This window comes from Anoplopoma fimbria, chromosome 23 (assembly GCF_027596085.1).
Source record: "Anoplopoma fimbria isolate UVic2021 breed Golden Eagle Sablefish chromosome 23, Afim_UVic_2022, whole genome shotgun sequence".
Lineage (NCBI taxonomy): Eukaryota > Metazoa > Chordata > Actinopteri > Perciformes > Anoplopomatidae > Anoplopoma > Anoplopoma fimbria.
In genome coordinates, this window is record NC_072471.1 from 8,033,875 (window position 1) to 8,056,917 (window position 23,043).

General features: G+C 41.9%; 1 protein-coding gene across 2 annotated transcripts in view; it reads right to left on the reverse strand.

Annotated features, from left to right (window-relative positions):
- sema3c (sema domain, immunoglobulin domain (Ig), short basic domain, secreted, (semaphorin) 3C) overlaps positions 1-23,043 on the reverse strand; it is a 49,381-nt gene that overhangs the window by 3,244 nt on the left and 23,094 nt on the right. For both annotated transcript variants that reach the window (XM_054624476.1, XM_054624477.1), the window contains exons 3-16: positions 15,670-15,830; positions 14,951-15,013; positions 11,864-11,983; positions 9,199-9,289; positions 8,068-8,187; positions 7,791-7,933; positions 7,590-7,704; positions 6,963-7,032; positions 5,647-5,791; positions 4,996-5,218; positions 3,127-3,215; positions 2,498-2,539; positions 2,109-2,266; positions 1,100-1,167 (exon numbers count right to left, since the gene is read on the reverse strand). In XM_054624476.1, the coding sequence (XP_054480451.1) occupies positions 1,100-1,167; positions 2,109-2,266; positions 2,498-2,539; positions 3,127-3,215; positions 4,996-5,218; positions 5,647-5,791; positions 6,963-7,032; positions 7,590-7,704; positions 7,791-7,933; positions 8,068-8,187; positions 9,199-9,289; positions 11,864-11,983; positions 14,951-15,013; positions 15,670-15,830 (1,608 nt within the window). The remainder of the gene's footprint in view (positions 1-1,099; positions 1,168-2,108; positions 2,267-2,497; positions 2,540-3,126; positions 3,216-4,995; positions 5,219-5,646; positions 5,792-6,962; positions 7,033-7,589; positions 7,705-7,790; positions 7,934-8,067; positions 8,188-9,198; positions 9,290-11,863; positions 11,984-14,950; positions 15,014-15,669; positions 15,831-23,043) is intronic.

A 23,043-nucleotide genomic window follows, 5' to 3' on the forward strand; every position in this document is an offset into this window, starting at 1 on the left:
ACCGATCCCCACCCAGACTTACTCAGACTGAAAAAAAAATACCATCAATACATCATTTACCGCATAGTTTCTTTTTTGTTGTTGCAGCTAAATGGTTCATCACTCAGCTGGATGTACGACGGGGGTTATGACTAATTAGTGGTAATGGCCATATGGTTGGTTCCCCAAGCTCGTTTTAATTTAGAGAATGAAACTGTTCGCGGAAATGGGACACTCTGGGGAGCGAATCCTCTCCTCTCATTAAAGTGCACCCTGCCGGTACTACTGGGTGAATTTTTCGTGATGGATGTGGTGCAGTACCTGGACTCACAAAACAAGCAAAAACACATCTGGACACACAGAATCATACAGTAGTTGCAGCTACAGCTACTGTGAAAACAACTGCAGTGTTTTTTTCATTGGTTGTATTTACAGTTTTGTCCATCAAATGTGGATTTATTTTTTACAATGACAGTTAATGTGTCAATGTCTGTGTAAATGTGAATCAGTTGTGGAAGTACAGTAACTGATTTGACGAACGTCCTTTTAAGAATACAAGCATAGGACAACATTTAAATGCATATTGCTGCATACTTTAGTTTTTTGCACACTTAAAACGGAACTTTAAAACAAGCTAAAACCACAACGTTAACATATTATAACCTTATACATTTCTTAGGGCTGACATGTGAATGCTGCTTACACGTAGCAGCATTCACATTCAATAGATATTTCGGTCCACCTGATGAAGGGGAGTTCAGTTTTAAATATCTTTATTTTTAGCCAACTCGTGAGAAAGATATCTTCCTTTAAAGCTGATTTTCTTTGTCAGCTACTTGCTAATTTTGTCTGCTGTGTGGTGCTGGGCAGGTAGCTTACAATGGGTTTTATCAGAGCTGAGAACAACCCGCCTGCTGTTGTGAGGCTGACGGCGGTGTAATTTGTGGGCCGTTAAATCGTAACAATGAACTAAAAGAGGCTAAGCTCTGCAGAGCTGAGGGAAAAATGCAAAGACGGATGAAAAATGCTGGTTTTGTCCCAATGAGCTCCACCTTTCACAAAAAACGGTCATTTGATCCTTTGTTAATATAAAAATATCGATCAGTGCAGCTCTAGTTACCTTTTAGATTGAATCCTCGGCATTGAGTGAGTGGATTCCCATGCATAATGTCCTGCCTTCTGCTTCTCCTAAAAAAGGGAAAGAAAAATAGCTGGAGTATGATTACACTAAAGCTAAATTCAGAACAAATACACAACCTTCTTCCTCCTCCTCACATCCGTCTCATTAAAACTGTGGAAGTAGCTGTCAGTGCCAAAACAATATGACAATCTGACTGTTATTCCTCTCAGTGGTGCATACTCATATAGAACAGCTTGAGGAAAAAAGAGCTCGTAAACCGCTGACGCATTTCAGACACATTTTCCTGCAGGAGAACAGTTGGCTGCTCTTTTGTTCTGAAACCAAACTAGACTTGACCCTACGTCTGACTGGAATTTCAAGAGATGACGCAGACACGGTCCTTAAAGAGAATAGAGCGGTATCGGTTTAGAGGCGAGGTGTCGCTCATACCTCCTCGTCTGTGTTATGACTAGGCGGATGGAGGGGAAACAACAAAGGCAGAATTAGCGACATACTTACAATGAAGTGTGCACTGAAGGATTCCAGTCGTGTGATCTTTTTGCCCTCACAAGTTGTCAGCAGCTCTGTTCTGTTCTTGTTTAACATATTGTTGCGCATCATCCGTTTCCCACATCCAATATGGTTTAATTGATTTCACATTTGTTGTATAACTAATGAATACCACTTCGGTTGCCTATTGGATGTCCAAAAGCTCACTAGATTCTCATTGCAAATTGGGAAAAAGTGAACGCAAGTGAACCGGAATACTGTGTGCTATTCAACTATGCTGATGTTTATTTAACACTTTGATTAACACATGTCAGCACTTATTAACACTGAAAAAGACTTGTATGGGGGCTTAAAGGCTCCTGGATAGTATTTTCCTTCGCTGCCATGAGAACAATCCTTGGGGCGACACTTAATACTTCTTTGCAGGAAATTTAAAAGATACTGGATAATGGCACCAGACCGCAGTTATGAACCCTGAAGCTGTAAATCTTTGTGTTACCTTTTGCCGGTGGGATAGAAGCGTGAGCAGCTAAGCCCGTCCCAGGCGCAGTAGGGGTCTCTGGCGAGGCAGCAGTCAGCGCAAGCCGAGCCGTAAGCGTGACAGCGGTGAAGGGAGACCTGCGAGACCCCGAACTCGGAGCTGACGTACAGCTGTTGCTGTAAAGTAAACAGTTCAAATATCAGCCGCCCTGTTTGTCTTCATAAGTGGCCGGCTGACAGGAAAATGATGCAGAGCGCCGAAACAATTATGGCTTATTATTTCCTGGCCTTTGGGAGGCGTATGGTGCACAGGGGAGCTCTGTTTCATGCATTACATAGCAGCACCAGACAATGAATAACATATTAAAACAATAAAACTGCACTTAATAAATGAGGTAAGTGGCTTACCTTTTTTGAGGATATTTTCAAGTTTGTAACAGGAGCTTGATTCTGAAAAAAATAGAACATACAAGAACCAGGTCAAGAGCTTTTAGAAATTATTCACAGTTGTTTATATCAAAGTCTTAAAGGAATAGTTGGGAACATGTTGGGAAATGGGCAAATAACAGCTTAGAAGACTTTTATTTAATAAAAAAAACAGTCTTAGCAGACATCTAGGATCAGCTTTTCTCCAGATGTATCTTTTTTTTTTTTAAAACTATTTTGAGAATAAATCTCCTCTGATTGAGGGACCGCTATGGTGCAGCAGAGGATCAAAGCAGAAGAGGCCTTTATATCTGATCACAGGTTGACCACACTTTTCGTGATTCGAGAAGATAAAAGAGCATGTGCGAGTTTCACTCGGGGCAACAAACAGACTCTTGCGGTATGTTAGGATGTTTCCCATCACTCTACGCTGCACTACTCTGCAGAACATCCATCTCCTGAATGCCACCCTGCTTCTGTCTGTCCGCCCCTGGCCTTTGTGTTGTGGCCAAGCTCGCTCGCTCGCCCGCCCCCCCCACTGCCCTTTGATTATAGGGGGATGAAAGTAAGAAACATAATGAAAGAAAGGGGAGAAAAAACAGACAGCTGACCTTAAACACTTCCAGCTCCTCCAGGATCAGATCTTCATGCAGGGATTGATTGCTTGGCAGCACAATCACCTTCTGTACTGTACCTTTGTCTGGGGGCAGAGAGCACACATGTCATGAGATGTAACTACAGGCACGCATGAAAACAACCGTGTGAAACAGATAAGGCTACTCAACCCAGACGGTGAAACTAGAAGGCAACGCATGATACCCACGACCAGTTTATAACAAAATCAACTGTGGCAGGGGTGGGAATGGATTTTTTAAAGCCCAAGCAATCGAGGACAAGGGCCACGCAAAAGGGCCACGGAAAGGTCAAAATGCAACGCAACCATCATTAATAAGGCTCTTTTTATCCAAGGAGTTGGATCGGTGGAGCAGGGAGACGGAGTTTCAGTAACAGCTCCTGGAAACGCCTGATAAGAGCGTCTCCCCCTCATCCTTGAGACAAAGCAGCGTTTCGGGGCTCAGGAATGGTCAGACAGCGCTGGCTTCTCTTCAAGAATCCAGTCAGGAGAAACAGAAAGGAGAGGCTGCCTGATAAACACAAGCAGCTGTGAGAGACAGAGAGAGAGAGAGAGAGAGAGTCCCAGAGCTGCTTGCTGAATGCAAACATGTGCACAAGTGGACACACACAGGCTCGAATGCACGCATTGTTATGTACGCAAGCAAACACATATTATTCTGTTTAACCACCATGTTGTGAGAACAGAGACAACAGATATAATTTATATTCTACCCTTGTGCTTTCTGGAATGTTTAATATCGTAATCAGTCTCACATTTTTAAACTTTAACCCACCTGCAGGCTTTCGGATATGATTTAATAAAAATAAAACCATGCAAGGAGGAAGTTCTCTCCGGAGAGGACCTTATCTTATCACACTGTCTATGATCGCTTTATGCTACATGCTGTGTCATGCTGTCCCGTCTGTGTTTTCAAATTAGCCACCACACCGACGGTGTACTATGCCCTCTGTTATCTGTTTTATCTGATTACCAGATGTGGCAACAGGACTCCCCCAAACAATCATTCACTTATTAAACACCTGCAGAGAAAGGTTCTAATCACTGTATATTTGTTATCTTATAACAGCCTGGTTACAGGATTTAGTTGATAGTTATTGCTCCATAACATGCTCATTAGAGCTTGAATAATAAATCTTCAGAGCCAATATTACTTCATATCAGATGCATCTGCATCAGCGCATATCTTAACTCATAAGGAAATAGAAAAAGCAGCAAAAAAACTGCAAAGATATAAGATAAATATCCGGCTTAGTACATACGTTCACAAGTCTCTGAAACAATTTGAAGGCATCCTAAATGTTTTTTTATATATAAAAGATTTGTTACAATTTCAAATATTGGTATGAGTATCCGCCTCAAAAATCAAAAAAGGAAAATGATTTTGATACGAAAGTAGCACCCATGTCTGCTAAAAATTATGTTCCCATACAACTAAACTGCATGCTTGATTAAGTTTCATGGGAAACTTATTTTTTGGGGGATCACAGTTGAAGTTTTAAACATGTGGTTAACGTGAATTGAAACAAAACAAGAAACTACTTGGTTAGGTTTAGTAAAACAATAGTCTTTTGGCTTAAAATAAGTTTCAACACATGAAAAGAGGTATCCCTGGTGAAAGTCCTGTGTTTATTTGACCCATCTATCTGCCCAAATATCCTCCCTATGTGGCTTTTCGTGGACTTTGATAAGTTTTACTTGAAACATAACCTAGAATGCAGTGTTGTTTTGTGGGAAATGTATTTTCAGGGGACCAGGCTTAAAGGAGTGATCTCCCATTTCATTTTTAGAAAATCAAGTCAGAGTATATAACAAAATCAACCGGCGGTCCTGTCTACATTCATACCTGTGCCCAGGAATAGCACTTGGTAGTTGCCGTCAGCAGCCATGACCTGGTCCACTGCCACTGATGTGTATTTGTAGTCAGCATTGGTCCGTACCACCAGAGGTCTCCGTCCCACTGGGTAGATGGGGTTGAACATGACTGGGTGGTTGCGTACAAAGGTCACCACGTCGTCTGGAAACTCCTTAGTTGTGTGAATGTCAGGTGTGAAGGCTCCTCCAGGACACTGGAGAAACAAAAGGAAGTCTAACGTCTCTAATTTACAACAGTTTATACATGTGCATATTAAGATAATAGACAATATGTACAGCTGATAATTGAAATAATTGCATGAAGGTTAAATATGGAGTCCAAGGGTCCATATTGGGGCCTTTGGTATTTTATGTATTTATTTGTATATGTCAATTTGAAAAGTGCCAAGGATGTCGCAGTTTCTTATATCTGTAGATGGCAAAAAAATATTTTCCTTTTCTTTTGGGAATGTTATGAAGTTTACTAACAGGCTGGTTATACAAGATAAGTGTTCTCCCTACTCCTTTTTCTGGCTTCACATATTTAAGGAGCTATAGTTAAGATTAATATTTTATGTGAAATTTAGTTAGGGAATCATGAACTGAAAGTATGAATGAATGAATGGCCCAGAAATAAACTTACAGTTCCAGGCCTTGGGTAAGGGATGCGTCCCTGGAAGGCCACCCACTGGAAGTTGGGCCCCTCTCTGTGAGCAAAGGGCCCGTTGAAGACGGTGAGGATGTCGGCCATGCTGTACACACACACTGCCGAGCCTTTAAACACGGAGCTGAGGAAATGAGATGCATACTTTCAATTAAACACAACGGTGGGAACCTACTAAAACCCACAACCTCGAGACCAACCCAGCTAAAGTATTCTGCACTTGTTTATTAAGATCTCTGTTTCTAAGGGTGTGGAAGTTATGGCGTCTGGGTGGAACCAAAGCCGCTCTCCAGTGGGGACAGCTCACCTATTTCCCCCTCAGTGATCTGCTTGGCTAAGTCATTTAAAACCACACTTCTTCACACATAAAAGAGTCTTTGTTGAAAAGGAGAACAGAAGCAAATTGTGTGAAGTGGAGACGGAGGAAGAATCACAGAGTGGAGAAAGGAATAACATCGAGCGTGAAAGACCTCAAGGACCTCACTGTTTAGTTTGGCTGTGTTCTTTGAGCCGGGGTACTCTACTGTAACCTTTCTATGATCCTGAGCTAACAAGTGGATCCAGGGCCCTGTGGCAGGATCTGGATCAAGTGACCATTCCTTTAAACCTCCCAAATTGCCGTGCAACCCTGCTGACTGGAACTTTCGGCTGATCGAGATACGTTAAATCAGCACCAAACACCAAAAAAAACCGCACAGACAATAACAAAACATGTGTCTTGTATTGTATTTGTCTCTTTCACTTTTACTTTCACTGGAGCTGGTTGGTCTAAAGTGTAGTAGGATCATTTTTAAACACGGCATACATAAATGACTTAATACAAAGTACTCTAAGATACAACTAAAAAGAGAAAGGTGACCATACTCCTTCTTGTTTTCTCTGAAATCCATCAAACAAGGCTTATGTTTTACCCATCTGGAAAATGCAACAGTGAAATTATCTCTGCACTCAAAAAATCCTGCTGTGTAGTATTACTCCGTCCAACAATATGTATCATGTAACATATTCTGTACCAATGCGTACTATTAATATATGTCTCGCAGCAAAACAATGCACTGCTTCTTACAATCATGAGGACCAAACATCAAAACGAAGGCCATATGGTGGAGCCACCAGGACGTCATAATTGATGGTTCATCATCTGAATAAGCCGTTCTGCAACATGACATATGACGTCTGGATGTATCAGGCCCTTTGACAAGCACATCCCCTCCCGCTGATATCCAGTCAGTGATTATCATAACCACTGAGGCCTGCAGGAATGTTACACTTGGCTTCATCGCCGCCGGCCTTACCTTGTGGATGTGAAGACTCCAAACACCAACAGGCCCTTGGGCTGATCGATTTCCAGCAAAAACACACTTTCTGTAAGGGAAAACACAAATGTGCACACATGTGTAATACTTACAGTACCTTCAACTAATTCCCTAAATCCCAGATCACCTCATCCTGCAGGCGAGATTGCCAAAAAGTGATGGAGGCATGAATTAATAACTGCACATGTTGACAGATTGACTGGTCCGATGAGCTAAATGGAAAAGCAGGTTTGCGAGCTGGTGTTTGTAGTTTTCAAAAGGTGAGGCTGACCAATAATGTGCTCATAAACCAATACAAGGTAACCAAAAACAACAGAACAATTGTTATGAAAGTTGATAAAGGGCTACAGCCCTAATCCAGACCAAACATAGGAAGTTCCTTGGATTGTTTATGGAGAAAGCAATCACTTGAAACCTTGGAACAAAAATAAAGAGCTTTCGGGAATTAGGATGGTCTCGAATTCTCTAAAACACAAAGTTTGTTTTAAACTTGTTCAATGGAACATGAATAATAAAAATGGAGCAGGGAAGTCACACAACCAATAAAGGAAATATTTGACATGTAAGAACAACACAATAGCGTTCCTGTTCCTTCATTTTACTCACCAAGTTCGTCAAAATGAGTTTCTGTGCCGTCCTCCTCCAGGACTGAACAAACCATCCGGGCCTTAAGGAAGGTGGTCCATTTGTTCACCAGGCTCCGCTGTCCTCCGATGTCACTCTGAAGACAGAAAGGTCCACATAAGCGACCTCAAAACCACAAAACATACAGTGTCCATCTATTTAGGCACATGCAAAGGCACTCACCGGACACACTCTGGCCACCATGGTGTGGATATTTTTTGTATTTCCACTGTTGTCGGTCAGCCTCTCACGGAAGAAAAAGTACAACTTGGCATCATTGGGGTCTGTTCCATCTGGTATCAGGTGGGCGTCAATGAAGATTGGCTCTGAATGGGAAAAAAAGGAATACACTGAGACTTTTAGAATGAACAATTAAAAGAAAACCACATTTTATTTGTGTAAATCAGTCTATGTATTTATGTATATACATTCAAAATCCTTAGAAAATGTTTGTTCTCACCACTCAGCCACTTAGAGTTGTGCTGATCTGTTCGCACTGCATTTCTCTTGGTCAGGCTCCTGAAGATGGCAGCATCTGTCCCCATGAAGTCAATGTACATGCCTGAGAACAGCTCCTGGTCTGGAGGAAACACAGAGCAAATAAACTATATGCTACTGTATCGCGCTTCTAGAAATCAAGGAAGAAACTTCCAAAGACATTTAAGATAATATCGATAAAACACACCTATATTTTTTTCTTTGACTGATAAATAATGTTCTATGAATGGGTTTAAAGTCGGTGTGTGTTCTGCTGCTACTAAGAGACTTTGTGCTCTCCCCAGCTGCTCATTATCTTTACTTCACTCTCACTTCATTATCCACCAGGTCTGTATCATATGTTTGCAGGATGTAGGACAAATTGGGGAAAGATTAAAGGAGTGTGGCCCGAATCCAAGCTGGCTCGCTAAGGAGGTAGTGTTGACGGCACGGACGGCCACAGAGGGTTCAAAACATGCGGATGGGAAGATGAAGAGCAGATCTTATCCAGCCAAGACACTGACTCTGATTCTCTGAGGCCTCGGAGAGCCGCATCACCGCTCCACCAGCCTTTCCCCTCTCTGACCTCCACTCCATTTGGCAGAGCACCCCTTTAGGTTATTCCACCCTCCCCTCCTCAGGGCATCTCTGAAGGCGCTCACTAGCTGGCAAAAGCTGCTGCTGACACGGCCATGCTCAGGTGTCAGAAAGCAGAGCTGGGGGTGCAATGCGTCGCCTTGGGCCGTGTCAACAGGAAACCCAACACTCCTCCAACCAATCAGAGAGAGAAGGAAAGAGAGGGCGGGGCCTTGGCCTGAAGGAGCGGGTGCTTTGGTGGTTTGTGTTTGATGTGTATTGAATTCAAGTCCTCATTTTTTGTGTGAAGATATTTAAACTACTATGATACTGGCATTTGATGGCTGGCGTTGCTAAGAGATGCTCTGCAGACCGGGGCAGATACTGAGCCAATCAAATTACAGTACCAACATTGTCACTGAGAACTCAAACACAAATGAATGGGCCCTAAAAATATAGGAAAAAAGAACAATTTGTTCTTTTCAGGTTTGTTGAAAAAAAAAAAGAAGTCATGAAAGTGAAGGTAGGAAACACCTACTGAGCATGACGGAGACTGTATTCACTTGAGGGTTGAAGGAGCACCTCCCTTTTCCAGATTCGGTCCTGGAGTCGATGTGAAATACTTGTTCCTGTGACGGAGAAAAAGAGAAAGTCAGAGATTGTGGAGACAGTTTTATATGATAAGCCATTCTGTCCAGTGGCCTCTATCACAATAAAACCTCAAGCAGGAGCATACTGAATGTCCCAGTAGGTAGCCCTGCTCACTTTTTCCCCACCCTTTTGGGTTCTAAGGCCAGAACCGGTCCTGTGTTAACTGGCCCATGTGGAGCAGTAAAAAAAATAAAAAATAACATTCCATTTGGAAGGGATTTCCTTTCAAATTTTTGTTGGATAGCTATCTCTCCATCTCAGGTGGAACGGCAGCCAAGTTTAAAACCCCCTCTTTGCGGTGGACTGGACGGTCCAAAGGCCTTTTACAGTATAACTTGGGGAAATTATGGAGCTTCCTGTCCCATCCTATTAGGTCTGGTCCTCAGTGGTGGTGGTGATTCCTTGAATGGAGATGAAGTGACATCAGCCAGGGGGAATTTTTCCAGGAAAATGTGTCTGTTCGCCAAGAGTGTCTGGAAGTGGACTAACTCCATCTGGTAAGCCATTTATTTAACCTCTACACTGTAAAGAGTATCCCTCTTAACAAGCAATTTGATGTTTTAATGAACCTTTAAAGCCCCCCCTCATGCATTCCGAAATATGTTTCACTTATTGTTGATTCACCTTGATGTTTGACCTTAAACCTGAAGTAAGTATGTGCAGAATTTGATGCTAAAAGCCTGTTTTCACATTCGTCTGCAGAAGAAGGGAAGTTTCATTGCTCTACTTTAATCTTAGTTTAATTGGTAGTTCATTGAACATTGAACAAAAAACTCCCTTACACTGTCTTCTTCACTTACATATAGATATATTTACAACAAAAAGTACTGAAAGAAGTTTTTTTTTGTTTTATATTGTCTACCTTAAGTATTCTCCTACGCACCTGTCGTCCTACTGGTGTGCAAAAGTTTTGCTCTTTTTAGTTTATTGAACATTAAAATCACAAAATCCGATAGGCATTAAAACATGTCTGGGGGAGATCTTTAAGATAATACACAAGTGTAATTGCTGAGTGGAGGTATCACACACTATAAAAGATTTAAAGACCAAATAAAAGACCAATTAACTCAGTTAGATGGCCATTTATTGCTTTTTGTATAATTAACTATGCATCCAAGGAGCATGTTTGAAAAACAAGACACAAAACCTGTGACTCATGCATATAACCTGTCTTTCTGCTACAGCCACTCCATCCAGTCTGAAAACAACATAATAGTCTTGGGCACGTTCTCCCATGGCAGCTTGTTATACTTAACAGATCCCTTTTCTTGAAACATGTTTGAGCTCTGAAGTTGCAAACAGAGCAGTCAGCCTTTCAAACAAAACCCCCCCTAAATGACAAAAGGCACCGCAGTGCGGAAAGAGCCTGGTCGGTGAAAGCTCACCCGCTCTGCTTATTAGTGTTTGGCAGCAGTCAGCAGTCTGTGGCTAAATGCTGTTCACTCAGTGAGCACTTTTCTCCTGGAGGGCTTCTACGCTTCCCACTTCCAGAGCCGTGAGGCCGGAGATGAGAGCGCAGGGCCCAGAAATCAGCCCTCCATGCCTGACACTAGAGCTCCATTTTCACCCTCTTATCTTCAGCAATCTCCTCTCATGTGGCACGAAACTGAGTATGTAAAAAACTATGCTAGTATAAAGTTATGGAGTCTATCGTTTCGTATGGTGATACTTCAAAACTCCTGGTCGCACAGTAAAGGAATATGCTATTCTGAGATACAATCGCTATCTGATGCCGGCAAGAATTTAATTTCAAAGATAAACTGTGATGAGATTATAGCAATTCAATATACACCGGTTGTCAAATACTGCATACATTTCCATTTCTTGGTGACTACTTGGTGATTTACGGCAATATTGTACTCCTTCCAGTAGAGAGTGTTCTAAAGAAATTATATTTCTTATTATTGCTGCAATCAATCAATATCTATAAATTATATTTTCGTTTTAAATCTCTAAATATCACATCCCTGGAGATTGTTTCAAATACTTAATGTCTTTCTCAGAATTTTTTTTGTTTACTTGCTCTGGGTGGCAGTATTCCCACTACTTTGACTTACGCTCAGGGGTGACATTAACAGTCAACACTATTTTTAGGGAATAACAAAGAATGAGAGTAATTAATTACTGTCTCAACCGAGTAATGAGCACATTAATTACACTAACTCAATTAGGTTAATGTAATTAAGTTTATGTTTAAATAGCCACAGGGGAACCACTGCATGTTGTATTTTGCTCATTATTTTTAGCTTTCCAAAATGTCCCACCACCAAACCACACTTCACATTTTTTCTAATTTTAAGTATAAAAACTTAGAATTTAGGATAAGAGGTACCAGATGTTCTTATTTTTACATTTTTTAGATCATGTATAAGTGGTGTAATATCATTCAGCAGCCTGCAGTGTATCCTAAAGTATTCTTATGGATAAGCAGAGGGAATAAACTACAAAACAAGAGGCCGATTTTGGTCTCTAGATTCTCAACTGTCACAGTGTTGATCACCAGGCCAGAGTTTGTATACATCAGTGCAGTGAATCCGTCGACATGTTCCCACCTCTGGTCTGCGGCCCCGGTTGATGTACACACAGACGGGACTGTAGGCTCCGCTGCCACACATGAACAGATGAGTCCTGTTGTAAGGCTGCACCACCCGGATGAAGTTCCCACAGCCATGCTGGAAAACACCGATAAACAAAGAGAGACACGTTCAAAGTTCAGTAAGTGAGAAACAACAATGAAAAACATCCCTAAGATGAATTATAATGAAATGTTAAACCTGCAAATAAACGTTATAATTAAACTTTTATAATGTGTTGGACTCTCACATCACTTCATGTAGCTTTTGAGAAAATAAATAAAACTGTTTTCCTTGCACAAAATACATGGAAATTTGAATTCTTAGCCAAAAAACCCCAGCATTCTTTAATTGAATACACTCAGAGGTTTTGCTGCTACAGCCTAATATGGTAATGATGGCTAATGTTTGCTAAAATACTGCTGTATATCCAGACACTTCTTAATTTGAAGTACTGTTAAAAGAACGTAGCATTTCAGTTTTACTTTTTACTTCAGTTTTACAGCCAAAGAAATAAGTACTTTCATAGTTTCTTGATCTCAGCCATGACTTAATGCATTGAACCAGACACAACAAAGGATAAGGTCCATTTCCTGAGAGACAGCCAACGTGAATACCGAATCCAGAACTTGTTTATCTCTCCTGAAGTATCCTATTCCATATGAGGGAGTAATTCAAACTTATCTCACTTCTTATGATGGTTATACAATCACACGCTGCACAATCAAATAGTCCCACTGCTCACTGGTCTGGTATTGAGGCCAGTGGAAAAAGAGTGTCAGTGGTATATGTGATGTATCTAGTTAAAGGCGGATCACTGATCCATCTCTGCTTTCACTTCCTGAACACGAATGGCAGCAGCGGTAACGCCAGACTTTGTGCCTAATTAAGCCTTAGCTTGCAAGAAAACGAGCAGGAGAAAGGAAGAGAGAGAAGAAAGGAATGGGGAGGAGAGTGAAAACACATCCAGGGAGCCGTCAGGAACTTGGCCATGGCTGCAGGAATGGCAGCTGCTGCAGCTCTTGGCCGGTGTGCGGCTCCACTGGGAGCTATCGACGAGAAAAAAACTGAATTTTCACCGTCACACAACCATCTCTGTTATTAATGTTCCTTCTCTTTATATCTCTCTGTCTGTCTTGCTATCTCCTCACTTTTATCACCGATTCATCTCATCACACCCTTCCTTCAAACCTCACATACCCACCTGCACCCATACCTAATGTCTGGTTTCACAGAGACACGTAGGAAATGAATAGGACACGCAAGAGAAAGATAAAAAATATGTAGCTGTATCCTGTTTTATTTTTCTCTTATGTTTCAAGCGCAGGGAGGCTTCCTGGCCCGTGTCAGATAAACAGCATCCAGCCAACCTTAAATTTAAGTGCTGATCACATTGAGTTTAAAGTGGAGGCAGCAAACAGACTTAAATCAACCTGGTTGGTCTATATTTTCTCCTTCTGTGGCATCCTTCGGTGCAAACAACGTGCGGTCGCTTTCTGGAACCCCTTATGACCGCAGATTGTATCGGGGAAGAGTAACTGAATATATACAGATGTGTAGGGTAACCATAACAGAGAGAGCTCTGATTCAAATGAAGAAACCCATGAAAAAAGGAGGAGAAAATGAAATATACTGTGGTGGGGAAGAGAACCAAGGGTTGGAAAATGTGACCAAGGATCGTGGAAAAAATAGAACGTCGAAAGAGAAAGTTTAAGAAGAGAAACAACTAAGTTGTGAGTAAAAAAAAAATGGATGACAGAAAGGAGAAAGGGCTTCTCAGTGACTCCACACAAAGATGTCTCACCCAAATATTTGTGGTAGCCTGTCTGCAGCAGGCGGGCTGTGACTCAGAGCAGCAAATAAAAAAAATAAAAAAAATCACTCAGTGGCTGGAAACAGCTTCCTCTCTCTTTCTGCAACAGCGTGTTGTACAAAACCCTGGCTCCATTACTTCAGCTGCTGCCAGTGGATGGAGAGATTGTGGAGAATGTGGGACAAACGGGCAATGCTGATGCTTTTTGATGGTAACTTGTACTGTGACTTTGAAAATGAGGGGTTCAAGTGATGTAAAAAGTTGCACAGGAGATTTTGTCTTTCAAAACTTCTCTCCTCTGCACTGCGGTGTCTACAGGCAACTGTGCATACTTATTCCAGAACAACCCAATTAGAGGAAAACAAAGGCGGAGGAGGAATCAGTCTTCTGAGTCCGACCGCATGCCTTCATTAAATCTCTTTGCAGCTAACAAGTGCAGCTCAGAATCAGGCCGGGTTATGAGATCTCCGCGTCAATGAGCTGCGTCCCATTTGCGAGCTCTGCCTCTGGTTTGTTTTCTCTGCAGCGCTCCGTGGATTCCCTCCCACGCCTCACTCTCGATTCCTGACAAACTGTGCCGATGCCAGGAGGACTCCGGGCCGTGTCTGTGACCCTGTAGACATCTGCTGCCTGTGGTTGGACCCTGACACAAGCTCTCACAGATGGAAGAAAGGGGAATCCCAGTACAGCAGAAGACCCACTTGGAGGAACGGATCTGGGAACAGCTGACAAGACCTATAGTCTAGATCTTGTTCATAATGGCAGCGACATCACTATTTACAGTATGTTGTCAAAAAGTGACTGTTAATGTCGCTGGTGTGCTGCAGCTAGATATTCCAGCCCTCTAGTTGAAGGTGCAGGTGATCAGATACGATGAAGAAATAACTTTCCACACACAGAAAATGTGCAATTAACCTATTTATCCTCCTTAAAGTTTCATACATTCAACTGTCGACAAACAAAGAACCACAACCCACTTCCGCTTTACTTTGTGTTAAGTCCTAATAAACTAAAAGACTTAAAAAGATGGTGAACATGGTAAACATTATACCTGCTAAACACATACACACAAACTGTAGTTTAAGACATTAATGATATTTAATGGTGGCAGAGTAACTGTCATCAGCTTCATGAGCTGACATGAATATTCATATCTGAATCTCCATTATTATTATTATTCATTTTTTTGGTTGACCTCTAAAAGGCCTCAGGAAATCCAAGAGGAGGGTTTTGAAATGTTGAGGGTTTCTTACCGTGGGATCCTTTCCTGCCATTTGGCATTCCTCTATCTTGCTTGTAGACGCAGGCCAAAACACCTGGCGGGTGAAAAACAGCACAGCATTCAAATAAGTGACAAGTGGGAAAATGAGCCCAGTAAGTCAGTAACAAATTGAGAGAGACAAGTTAACACAGACAGAAATCACAGGGAAAGATTTGCGGAAAATTAACAAAACAAATGTTAAATTTTCAGTTTCGATAAAAGTTTCTTTGTCAGTGTTTGGAGCGAGCTACCGTATGTGAAAAATGTGAGAGTTTTCAAACCTGGGAGAGGTGCTTGAAGGTCTGGCCGTATGAATATATCAAGCAATTTACTCGGGGAAAAATGGATGCGGTGCGGCGCTCCCTGGGGGAACCTAAATGCTTTCCCATCTGTTTATACACTTCATGCCTGTCAATTACACTGAAGATAACTCCTTCTCTGCATACAGAATGAGCTATCAGAGAGCTCGGGCATGTTTCTGCCTCGTTTGAATAACCCTAAAATTGTTCTGATGGCGTCAAATGTATGGTCATTTGCATATCATTGCACATATTAGAATAATACCAGTGCAGCAGTTTTATGATGTGCCTAACATACAGTTAAATTTAACAAACATTTTATTTTCTCCTTTGTCGTGACGAGTGAAGACATGCCATTATTGCATTAGAACAAAATGCTAATCATAGATCCTGATAATAAGCATCTGCTGACCTTAAGTGTGCTAAGGGTGATGTTGTTAATGTCCATGGAGAGGACGTTGTCTTTGCAGCCCACATACATCCGGTCCTGGTCCTCGTCCATCTGCAGGATCCTGTAGTCCATGGCCTTCTCTGATATACTGTAGTGTTCAAAGGACTGGGAGGCCTGCAGGTCTGAGATACACACAGAGAAAAAAAAGATTTAAGAAAAACATACAAATATTTTTTCTCCTACTTCTGCTTAATTAAACCCGAGAGAGAAAGCTACACACAAGACTAGTTAATCTCACAAACTCTCTAAATGAAGTCTTAAATCTCGAGAGATCTCAAAATAAATCTCAATAAGACTAACTTTTAGGATTTGGATGCGCCTCTTTTAACACGGCAGTTCAAACATTCTCAAATTTCCGATTGATTGTAACCAAAGTTGTCCAAAAGTCAGTATCAAACCTCAACGTTTTCGGTTACAAAACAAATGTTTGCATTAAATACATGGTCAGATGTGTGTTTAAGAAGTTTCCTTAGTTTGTAGTTTATGTATTTGTACTTTGACTTAATTGTTCTTGATTTAAATCATATTATTGTATTTAATTTAAACAATGTTCTTTAACAGTGACTTTGTTTTAGACATTTGAAAAGTTAAGCTGCTTTTGTTGAATGAGAATATTATGATTCCTTAACAATTGCAACGCAATTTTGTAAAATTCATGCAATTTTTAGCATGAAAGCAGACGACTGAATTACTATGAATCATCAACAAAATCATAATTAAATGAGGAGCATAATAAAATGCATCTGGTATTTATATTACAATGATTAGTTGCTAAAGATAAATTTCGCTTAAAGTTACAATCTTGAAGATGTTTTGCTCTCTTTGGTGACACCTATGGCGATAAGCGGTAACTGCAGGTGTGTTTTTTGGCTCTCACTTCCCAAAGGTCCAAAGAGTGTCACCTCTCCCATGATTGTCGCCACAGACACCCAGTTTGTTATACTACATTTTAACACTAGGCCATAGGATCAATCATCATCAGCTCATTCAGCAATAGTGACTCAACAGACATTCATTTAAAAGGAAAACTATCGAGAGTATTACTTCAGCTTTCATCCAGTCAATAAAAGAGAAGCTACGACTACAGAGTACTTGTTCATGGGAGACACAGTATGAAAAAGTGTTCCTTCAGAGTCTCTTCCACTCATTAAAAAGCGCATTCTGTTCACACACAAACACATTTCTCAGACAGTTATTTTCAGCCTATTTGCTCCAGAGATAGAGAACTCTCAACCATACCATCAAAGGCCCTCCCTGTCGAAGCCAGACTCATGCATATTTATCACTTTTTCAATCTGTGCTGAGAGCAGGGGGTGTGGGGGGGGGCAAAGTAGATGTACACCCTCCGTTTCCTCCCCTCCATTGACCCTCCCTCAGCTCTCTTTGTACTCCCTCCTCTAATCAACAAACAGGTTGCCTGCGTTTTGCCTCTACGCCTTGGGCTAAAGTCACATTTTCATTACTGTGTGACATACGCCATTGAGGCTGGGGTCTTTTATCTTGAAGAAAAGTGGCTTTTCTGTGGCACCCCTCACTCTGATCACAGGCTGTTGTTTGGGGCGTTCGCCTCGTAAAGACTGGAGTGTTTAACTAGAAATAAAGACGAGTTAACCACTTCAGTCACGGTAGAGTTTCCCACGATTCTCCACTCTCTTCATCCACCGTGTTTACCTTCTTTACCTTATATAGTTTATATCTCCATAATCGAGAACAGAGTATTTTGTAACTTTTATATTATCCAAGGTTAAAGCATCATGTGGCGCTTAATGAAGAACATGCACACAAACACGACTCTGTTTCTACCTGACTTGCCAGGAACAAAATCACAAGGTGAATGGGTCCTGTAAAGCAGATGTGTGTTTAATAAAGAGAAAACTGATCGCCTTCAAAGCTGAGGAGATAGCATCTCAGACAGCATCTCAGAGAGAAATCGTGCAGAGACAATGTTTTCCTAATGCTGAAAAGGTTTAAGGTGATATACTCCTTGCTCTGCCAGAGTGAGAGCTACCAAGGGTGAAAGACTCACCAGCAGCTAATTAAAAACATGCAGGGCTCAGAATTCTGCAAAAAAAATAAAACATTATACATCTTCCCAACAAACGGTCTTGGACGGGATTCAGGAAAACCTTTTGGACCACAATATTTTACCGCATATTTACACAGAGGTAAATCTTAATTTAAACACTCTTCCAGCAGATTTTTCATAGCTTCTTTTTTTTTTTTTTTTTTTTTTACAGTTTTTTTATAATGGATCGTCTGAGCAGGAGTTTTTACAATCGTACATTATAGCCTAGAGCCTACAGGCTCAGTGGTTGAGTTACCTCAGTGGGTAGGAGACAAAAAAAACACAGCTTTTTGAAATATGTAAGATTGGGGTGAAGAAAAAGGCAAGAGGTGAGAGAAGACATACAGTATATGAAGCATTTGCTGTACTGATTACAAAGTGTTATTACATCACAAAATGTCACAAAGAACTGTGGTTGTTAATAGACAATAGTTGAGTAAAACAGCATTAATAATCATTTTCAATTTCCACATTCTGAATTTAGGATTCAAGCCTAGTTTTTTTATTGTAAAGGCCAAAGTTTCCTTTTGCCATTCAAGTTTGTTTCATTTATGCTCTCCAAAATAAAGATTGTCTGACCTAACACCCTTCTGTTAATTGACTCGGACATCATGGTTCACTCCCGTCTTTTTTTTTAGCTCTTCTTCTGACAGCATCCCTCCAGAACATTCCACAAGAGGAACAAATTGTTCAGAGGGGTGTGGTGCAGGGGTGAAACAACCGTTTAATATTATGGTGACCTTTGTATTGTTTTCTCAGTGAGGGGAAAATAGGAGTCTTTCATTTTTTTTTCGTGAAGGTGGAAGGCCAGTTAGGCCGGGTGTTCTGACTGGAGGCAGTGGGGGTGTTCCACATGGATCCCGCTAATTCACTGAGAGACAAATCGAAACCCTCTGGAGCCCAACATACCGTCGGATCCGGTATCTTCTTGCTTTCACTCTCATACAAACATATGAGTCACGCCTGCACTGCTGCAGCGTTGAAGACCAACATCAAAAGTTCATACTGCCAGATGGTGCACCTGCTCCACCATGGAGAGGGGTGGGCTGCTTTCAACAATCGTCAAGGTTTTTCTGAGTCATGTAATATATCCAGTGGGACCATGTGTTTACAGACTCAATGCCAGCTCATAACCTTCATATGAGGTCTATGACTGAGACTGCTACTATTTAAATTCACTCCATCAATGGCAACTAATCAAGTTTTTTGGCACCACCACTTCACATTTATACTTCTTAATAAATCAAAAACAGAAAACAAAAGATGCAGCACATTCATTTTTTTGTTTTTGTGTCTGTGATGAAGAAAATTCTCTGGACCACATGCAGTTTGTTAGTCTGGATTTTATATGCATTCCTCGTTGTTGCGATCACACCACTTCCCCAGATGGAGGAGTGACAAAAGTGTTTGTGGACATCGTTGCTCAGGCGAGCAGCATGTTGTGGACAGTGTTGTTTTTGGGATGGAGATTTAAGCATTTTGTGGATACTGAAGGACAGAACAATAGCTAATAGATTAATGTCCAGCTTTACGGAAAAAAAAAAAAAAGGTTCTGCAGTTCTAGGGTTGATATTTTGTGTAAAGATACAAAGGAGGGGACCGTACACTTGATATCAGGATTGGGAAAAGCTGAGGTAATGTGAGTGACAAAATGTCTTATTTTGTGTTGTTGTGTCTTTCTAGCTGCTGTCATCATTGAGGGTGGAGAGAGAAAGAAACTTGAAAGAGAGAGAGAGAGAGAGAGAGAGAGAGAGAGAGAGAGAGAGGAAGCTAGGGTTGAGCATTGACAGTTGGTGGGTTTTCTATTATGCATGTGGGCAGACTGGCCTTACACCTCCCTGTGAGACTCAAAACAGTCCCCAGTGTCCTGCCTTTGACTTTGAGCTTTGACCCATACTGCCCCAGTGGTCAGATGGCAGACCAATGGGGATACAATCCGCCCTAATCCCTGGGCCGGACAGTGGGGTTAGCGGTAAAGGGCAAGGTGGCGTCTGGAGAGCCGAGACTCTCTCTTTGATGTGTGTTTTTTTGTGTGTGAAGTGGTCAAGCGGAAGAAGCACAAAAGCCTTTTGTTGGGCAGTGAAACGACGGTGGTCATTCAATATTAAACAGCAGGTTGCTTTCTTTGCTGCAGACGAGATCCTTTTAGCCGAAAACTTTCTTCCTCACATTTTGGAGGATGGGCTCTAATGCAAATGTAGAGAAAAGGTCAAGTAGATTGTAGAAAGTTTCTTGAAACGATTAGTTGATTAATTGATAAAATGATAGAAAAACCCGTCAACTATTTTAATAATGCAGGCTCTCTTTTAAAAAGAAAACCCTGTTGACAACATGAGGCTTATTCTATAAGAATTTAAAGTGCTCCCTTCAAGGCTACAAAAAAAAATCCTCCAAGTTTTCATAGAATAAACTGGCCTTTTTGTGTAAAATTGGTGGACTGCCCCTTTAAATCCAGCAAAACATTTCATAATAGTCCCTATTTTCAGCTTCGTAAATGTTAGATAATCAATTTACAATCATGTGAAACTAATAAAATCAGAAAATCCTAAGAGAGCGTCACAACAAGGTCCATTGTTGGCTATTCTGGAGCTTTCAATCGTATCACCTGACCTTCCTTGGTAGATGGAGTTTGTCCAGTTGTGAGGGAATTGTAGATGGCCTAAACGTTTAGATTATATTAGTATATATTGGTGGGTTCTGGATCGCAAACAGCAATAGTAATTTAATCAATACTGAAAATAATCAATGGTTGCAGCCCAAGGTCTCAGTCAGATCTGCAAATATGTTATGACAGGTGATGAATACACGCTCATCTTTAAACATGTATCCCATGTCTATTGATCCCCAACTGACATCCTTTATTGGAGTTTCAAAATGAAATACAGCCCTTTGGCTCCTCAAAACTGGCCGTGCTTTTTGTAAGTGCGGTCACTACAGCCTTGAAGAAAAGACATGTGAAGAAACTACAAGCTGTTATTATTGTTGCGGGTAATTCAACCTTCAGAAATCGTAGAGGAATTGATTGTTCATGGGTACAGACTCCGGTGTAATAACACAAAGAGACAACAAGTCACAGAGACTCACAGACAGAAAAAAACAAAAACAACAACATGCTCTTTTAATGTTATTATGGTGAAAAGAAGAAATGGAAATTACATGTAGGGGAAAGAAAGGGACCTGTTTTTCTGCCCCCCTGTTTGTCTGTCAGCAATTAAAGGAGATTGCAGTGCTCACTTTGCTCTGTTGTGAATATATAGCCAAGAGAGGAAAGGCAACAACCACAGGGAAGCTTCCCATCAGGTTTTCAACCCATAAGACTTTCTGACAGGCTCGGCTATTTGATCAGGCAAACAATCTTTGGAGGCCAAGTTCCACAGCAATGCCTCCGGCAGTAAACAACGCCTCCATGGTTCTGGTTTGGGATGTCCATACAAGGAGTGGTTTGTTGTAACGCTGCGTCGTAAAAATTAGAGATTCACTGTCACTGGAAAGTATTTGGGATCTTTATGAGAGAGGCAACTGTAGTTTTGGACCGCCCATGGCTGAGGTTTCGGGAGTTCGTGCCACTTCAGCAGCCTTAGGCTCTTCTTCCGACTTGATGGGAGATAACAAGGTTTGAAGAACATGAGAGGAAACGGTGTCGCATTGTGTTTCATTTTGTAGGAAAATCTGGTAAAAAATGAAAAAGATTCACCTAATGAAATCCATCAGACTTTTCTGTCTTCATAAAAAAGGTGATAAAATCAGCATGGGGCAACAATATAGTTTTATTTTGTCAGAACATAAGCTTAGCCTTTGTGAAGCACGGATGAGCAGCGTTAAACAAATTGACTGCATGTCTGGAGTGTTGGGTTTTTTGATTAACGCCAGTGTCTGAACGCAAGCCAAAAGGTCCCTGCACCTAATTAACACTTGAGGGTTGGACATTGGACCAATTACAAACCAACCTTGGTGTCTCCCAGGCAAATGCAGCCCTCATCAATTGGCTTTGTACCTGAAAGGCCAGCATGAATAAATTAACTCCATGCTAATGGGGCTTGCTTTCCATTCAGCTCAAGGAGAACCTGCTCAGGCGGTTGTCCGGGGCAGCCGGTGGGAAGACCCCAATCACCCGTCTTGATAAATATTGAAGCAGGGGCTTATACCGCCCCCTTGCAATTCGTCTCTCCTCACAAGATGGACTGGGTTTCATCACGGAGGCCTGACTTCAAACCTGGTGCCAAATACCATTGCTCTTTGTCCCAGACAATGCTAAGGGCTCTTCTGGTTCGGTTTCTGGATGGCTGCACTTACCTAACGCAGTGCTGGCCCACTCACGCATACTGCACCAGTAAAAGGCTTTATCCTGGCAACTGACAGGCCCCTCTAGATTTAAGTAATGGCTGTTGCCCGAACGAGACTACTATCCATTCTCCTTGGGGACCTGCCTGACGGTCTACAGTAATGACTGGTGGCGTATACATATAGCAGAGGGGAAGTTAAGGTGTCCTTCCAATGCGTGGAGACCACCCAGGGCGTCTGGCTGAGAGAGTCGTCCGATTGTCTGTCCAGCAAACATACTCCACATTCTCAGGCAGGCTGTGCTCAGCACTCCAAATGCAAACAGCATGCACAAACTTACTGTACAGCAACTACTTGTCATGGACAGACGCCAGCGTTGGCTTATATCTACTACGTCTCATTCATTTTCCAATTGTTGTCTGTCGCCAATTATCTATATCCAGATATTTTAATGGGAATCATATGGCTGGACAGAATGCCTGAGCTCTGATGTATCCCTTCTCTCACGCTGGCTTTCCAAAGCAGACGGCCGCATCTAAATATGACATGAGAGCCAGGAGTGTATTTTTCTCCCTTGGCTAAGTGCGTGTGTTAGCGTGGAGTGATGTTATACAGCACCAATGTCAACTGCTGGTTTCATTGCACGGCTGACCTGCTGAGGCATTGGCTAATGTTCCCAGTAGGAGCTGAAACCTGAGATGACAACTTGTCCATCACGCTGCCCCCGCAAGCCAGCTAGTTTGCGCTCCCCAACGCTCCAATTAGCACCTGGCCTCCCCTTCACATGTCAGTGGCGACCGCTCCTTCGCACAGAACCATCCTGTACCACCAGCCGCCTCGCCTCACGGCCGTGACCTCTCACCAGCCCACACCAGGAGCCTCTGGTTACTGCTAACCTCCTGCAGACAGTAAATCTCTGTGATTTTACAGTCAGGGAGGCTCTCGCAGTGACTCTCAGAGTCAGGGGAGGCTTGCAGGAGATACGGGTG